This window comes from Rhipicephalus microplus, chromosome 3 (assembly GCF_043290135.1).
Source record: "Rhipicephalus microplus isolate Deutch F79 chromosome 3, USDA_Rmic, whole genome shotgun sequence".
NCBI lineage: Eukaryota > Metazoa > Arthropoda > Arachnida > Ixodida > Ixodidae > Rhipicephalus > Rhipicephalus microplus.
In genome coordinates, this window is record NC_134702.1 from 163880287 (window position 1) to 163886286 (window position 6000).

Here is a 6000-nt window from a genome sequence, read left to right on the forward strand (position 1 = left end):
TTATGTAACCGACTAACCTAACAGCTAACCCTATAACACCTTAAGTAAGTTGTGGAGGCAACTTCCGACAGGGAAACAGCAATTATCATGTTTTGCAGTAGTCGGTAGTTATGTAGTCATTCTTAGATCTCCCTTACTTTATGGCAGCATTTCTGCTAGTTCGCATGTATTGGATTTCATAATTGCTTTGCATGGCAGGAAACTACGAGGTATCCTGGGCGTTGGCTCTATCATACGCGACCTATTTTGTTTTATTGCCAGAATTTGCAAGGCCAGAAAGCCAGGTACTAATAATTGTGCGCCATCGAGGTGGTTGATTACTCCGCATTGTATGATCACATTCCAGTGCACCCTGCCTCTAAATAAAAAATTGTCGTGTCTGTACGCGAGGAATAAAAATTGTTTATTTTTGTTGTTGCAGGTTTCTTCAGAGACAATCTTGGCTCGTACAATGCAATGTTCTGGCTTTTGGGAAGCCTGTGTATCTTTATCGGCTTGCTTTGGATGATGGTGTCATGGTTTGAAAGGAAGAAAGTTCGCAATTGGGAACTTGACATCGCAAGAAACATGCCGTGCACATTGCATATGTGAAGAGTACAGCGATCGAGAACAATATACTTGTGCGAAAATATACGCAAGGTTACCATACGCAGAGTAAAAAAAATTAAGCGCCGACCAATGGCCTTGTTTCATGTGAAGTCGTTTATTTAGTGTATCCAATGCGAAACAGTGTAGAAAAGGCACGTTCGCACCTGACTCTTGTCTGTCTGCGAAACATATTCCCGCTATTTACACTAGAAATAAGGAGGAGAGTGAAAAGAAAAATTAAAGGGCAGGGAGGTTAGCTGCGCTGACAGCCTTTGCTGGGGAAGAGAGTGAGGGGAGTAAATAATGAAAAAGAGATGTTAGAAGAAATTAAACAAAGAAAAAAAAGAGAACAATAACGCCACAAAGCACACCAATCAATGTCTGTCTATATGACCAGTTGTCCACAAGAAACTCAACAACACACTCAAATTGTTGCGTGCCGACGATGGTATGAGCCAGTGTCCTAAATGTCTATACTCTGACAACGGGCAATTATCAAGTTCATTATAACGTATACGGCTAAGCACACAGAGACAATCAAATGATACACACAAAGGAGAACAAATGTCGCGCACGCAATTGAATCAGTGTCAGTGGTAAAAGAAATTGTAGAACTGGTACGACAGAAAATTCAAGAGCATGGCATAGACCTCGGCCACAGAGTTCCAACTGCTAGGCATGACCAGGCTATCAAAGGTGCTTAGTTTGTTCATCTGCAAAAAAAAAAAAGAAAAGCTATTTTTGCTTCATAACAAAAAAGCTAATATTCACTCAAGCCCCGCTACGCTGGTCTAGTGACACAGGTACTCAGCTTCTGACCCGCAGGTGGCGGGATCGAATGCTGGCGGTGGAGGCTGCATTTTCGATGGAGGAGAAACTGCTACAGGCCCATATGCTCGGATTTGGGTGCACGTTTAAGAACTCAGGTGGTCGAAATTCCCGGTGCCCTCCACTACGGCATCTCTTGTAGTCATATGATGGTTTTGGGACGTTGAACCTCATACAGCAATCGCTCAATCACTCTATCAGTCAATCAATGAACGCCTTCAAATCAGTTAGGGACGTACATGAGCTCACCCTGCAAAAGTTGTTAGATGTCGCCATGATAAATAAACTTTACACAAGTATTTACGCCTGTCTCTTGTCGGTGTAGTCATAAGCGAGCACCTGCCAACGTTTTGTTTCTTGGCGATGGTGAACGATACAAGCATGAAAAGAAAAAGAAAGTTGTGGTATTAAGAAAAAACCAGAAAGCAAGTATCTGGTTTGCTAGATGAGTCTGAGGCGTAGGCACATTTTTTTTTCGGGAACAAGATGACCTCTCTTTGATTTCGAGGGAGGGGTCACCTGTTTTAATATGCATTTTTGGCTCTGTATGCGATGCCGAAAAGATTTCGGAGGAGCGAATATGCGAGGGAGAAGCGTTTACTGAGACGGGCATTTGTTCATATTCTAATTTCAGCTTAATTATCACGTTCTCTTATTGAGAAGAATATCCGGCAAGCAATTTCTGTGCAAACTGATGCAAATCCTTCAATCAAGCCAGTTCCATGCAACATTACGAGCTAGGCTTTCCTCAATAAGACAAGTAAACCTGCTTAATAGAATAAAATCACGAAGCCTTAGATTACTCACTCAATTATAAACAAACTTGCCATTAAAATACCATGAATCACTTTTATTTTGTCAGGAAGAAGCAAAATTAACTTGAACCTCCAAATTAAATCAGAATTATGTGCGTCTGAAAATAGTGCGGCATATGTAACTCTACTGTCATGTTGTAAGGAATATGTTAGAAAACAATATACAAATGGAAGGTTGGAGCTTTGATTGAGAGTTTAGAAAATTACGGGCAAGGCCACTGCGTCATACTGCACTTTGCAAACTGTGTAGTGATGTTTCCAGATAATGAGAGGGCCATGCCTTTCGTGCATGCAAGTCAGCTAAAAACGCCAGGACTGCGTATAAGGGGCAGCACAGTCCCAGAGAAAGCTAGAAGAGCGGCCTTTCAGAGTCTTTTCTAAAACTCATTAGTTAACTGCTGCAAGCGCACTTGCTTGATGCCCACTACGGCATTAAAATAAAAATTTTCGGGTAGTTGGCCAGCATTTGCTATGCTATAATTCGTCATTCTTCTGAGACGCGTTGCATCCGCTAAAATATTGCGAGGAATTTTGTGCCAATTGTGCATGCAGTGGCTGATGACAATTAAGAATTAGGTCTGAAGTGGGTATGCGCCACAGTTAATAGCTTAACTAAAAGAAGCTTTTGTAATGGGTTGGAGCATAGGACTACCCACTCGTTACGCTATTCGCATTGTGCGACGACTGCTCGTTCTTTCGCTGTTTTAAAACGCTTCATATGTCGTAATAACGCGTGATTGCTTTCCCGACATCAAGCATGCCTAAGGCAAGTTTGCCTACAAGTCTCAAGCACCGGCGTGGCTCAGTGGTAGAATACTGGACTGGCACCCAGCGGTCTCAGGTTTGAGTCCCACTGTGTCATTGGTACAAAGTTTTTTTTTCGAATTTCGCGCCATGTGGTAACGAACACCGGCAGTGGTGGCGGTGGCGGACAACTACGGCGCTCTGCGAGGCCCGAGTCATAATCTCTTAACAGCTTTCGCTGTAAAACAGAAAGAGCATGATTCAAGAACATGAGAATTAAAAAAAAAAACTAGTCAAAAATAACAAAACCATAAGTGCTTGAAAAATATTTGTACCTTATCAAAGCTCCACAAAGCTTGATTTTTTTCCTTCTCGTTGTTAAGGTTATAATATTTAGTATTATATGATAAATAAATGTTGATGTTTTCATAAAGCACCAGCTATTTTCATGGAGGCAAATTGAACACTAACAAAATAAAGTCATAATGATGATTGATTTGTGGGGTTTAACGTCCCAAAACCACCATATGATTATGAGAGACGCCATAAAAAATAAAGTCATATTGAAAGAACAAGTAATTCTAATGAGATAATAGCACAAAGAAGAATAATATGTGGAGCCCCGCCGTGGTGATCTAGTGGCTAAAGCACTCGGCTGCGGACCAGCAGGTCGTGGGATCGAATCCCTGCTGCGGCGGCTTCATTTTCGATGGAGGCGGGAATGTTGTAGGCCCGTGTACTCAGATTTCTGTGTGCGTTAAAAAACCCCAGGTGGTCAAAATTTCCGGAGCCCTTCACTACGGCGTCTCTCATAATCATATGGTGGTTTTGGAACGTTAAACCTCACATATCAATGGAACAATATGATGTGGTGTCTCCTCTCAGAACAATATAGTTCTCGCATTTTATAGGTACACGCACACCGTATATGCTGTGAATAAACAATACACGATGCTGAGTTTCTATAGTAACAATTGAATTGTGAACGTTCAGTTAAAGGAAGGCAGAATGTCTACTTCAATCAAGTGACACAAAATGCTACACGGTCAGGAAGAATTATATGTATAATATCTGTCTAAACAACATTTCTCAGTAAATTGCAAGGTTACCACTCACTGCCTGAAGTAGGGTTGCGTTGCTGCGGCACTGACGTTGACTTTGTCATCGAAGATGGTGACCCCGTCCTTCTCAGGTCAGGAACGCGAGCTGCGTTGTTGTTGAGGCTGGAAGGCTCGGAAGCTAGTGGCCTGCGCCTCGCGGGTACTTGCGCTGGTCGGCGCCTCCAAGGAACAAACTCAGATAAGGCCTGCGGTGTACCATCATAGAATGGTGCGCTCGGGGCACAAGTCGATGGCGGTCTCTGGGCGATGCGGGCTGTCGTGACTCCAATCCGGTTTCTCGGACTCGTCCTTGAAAGCCCGAAGTCTACGGTGCGATGCCGTTAAACAACGAGAGCTGAAGAGCCAGGAGCACAACCTTCGACGCTCGTGCCCAGCCCATGCGCAAACGATCGAACACCCAGGGCCCTTCTGAACACGTCAGCTTCTACTTTATATTGTTACGCTAGATCACAGGGGTGTGATGCGGGTTCTTGTTGCTGATTTGTTTCTCCTGGTTGAGCCCCGGAGAGTTTTTCTAATAAGGACAAAGCCGTTTGCTTAACAAACAACACCTAAACATTTACTGCAGAACTGAAGCAAAACTCAAACACAAACTACAAGAAATGAATAGCTGGCTAAAAGCGGGATTTAGAAGGAAAACAAACATCTAAAGTCCCGAAACTGCCGACGGAAAGTCACAGCTACATGATGCAGTTCTGACGCGGTGATTCGGCGGTGCAGGGAAGAGAGCAAGTTCGATCTCACCAAAACGTTGCTGCTGTAATGGTGGCGACGGCGTGTACCGATGCTCGCTGGCGGCGACGATGGAATGGGACTCGCTCGGTGATGCCTGTGGCGTCCCAGATTCGCCCGATGAGGTGGCTGGTTGCAAGGCTCAGGCCCGTGACCCGAACTGCCGTTGCTGCACCCGCACCGGAATCTGCAGGCCTTGGTCTCGACCGTTGAGGCAGCTCGCCGTCCTTGGAAGGCGTTGTCCGGAGGTCCAGACCGGGTGAAGTCCAGAAGGCTCAGGTCTGCCACCCGACTGCCTGTCTTCAGCTCCCAGCTGTGACCTTCCTCTTGCCTCGTTCACCTCGAACTCCTAGCTCTTTTTTTTTTTTTTTTTTTTTTTTCGGTTTCCAAGAAACACACAAAAAGTTTAATTGAAAAGAAAAAAAGGCAAAGATTCCTCACAAAACAAAACACTTAATAAACAGTTGACTGGACATGACGAAACACATCTGTAAACACCCAACAAAAAAACGTTCAAAGTCAGTAACTAAACCTAACGTTCGAAAGGGGCTGAGTGATGGGAGTAGCGCAAGAGTATCGGTGCAGTCTCACCCACAAGTTGGTTTTCGGCGGTGATGAGAAACCGGAACGCCGTGACTCCTGCGTCACTGCGTGGGCTGGACGAGGACGAGGGAACGCTGGCTGCTGGCGACACGTCGAAAAGCCCTACCAAATCGTGATGGTTTCGACTTGAGGAGCGTGGACACGTCGGAGACGGGAGAACGCAGGCTGGTGGCGACGCGTCCGGGAACTAGGGTCGACCTAGTCAAGCAGCTGGGCGCACAGCTCGGGCCCGGAGCCCGACGGCTGTAGCTCGCCTGCCGGAACCAAAGTCCGCAGGCCCTGGAAAGGAGTTCAGGACCGGATGGCCACGGTCCTTTGGAGCGGGAACCCGACAGCAGGAGGCCCCGGCCGGTGGAAGTCCTGTAGGCTCGGGTCCGGAACCCAACGGCCCATCTTCAGCGCCCGGTCCGGTGACGACCTTCCGCTTGCACTGCCTGCCTCGAATTCCCCTTGCTCTGGTCTCCCCAGGCTCCTGCTTCAGCTCTGGCCCACTTGTCTCGTTCTCATTGGAGATACTACTGTTTCGTGGTGTCAAGCCATTGGGCCTTGAAATCTCCGTGTTCGCTGCC

At 46.0% G+C, this 6000-nt stretch overlaps 1 protein-coding gene across 13 annotated transcripts in view; it reads left to right on the forward strand.

The window, feature by feature from the left end:
* Positions 1-679, forward strand: part of LOC119170545 (monocarboxylate transporter 12) — a 54997-nt gene extending 54318 nt beyond the window's left edge. For all 13 annotated transcript variants that reach the window (XM_075890424.1, XM_075890422.1, XM_075890426.1 and 10 more), the window contains one exon: positions 422-679. In XM_075890424.1, coding sequence (XP_075746539.1) covers positions 422-591 — 170 coding nt within the window. In that variant the 3' untranslated portion in view covers positions 592-679. The remainder of the gene's footprint in view (positions 1-421) is intronic.
* Positions 680-6000: the final 5321 nt, after the last annotated feature.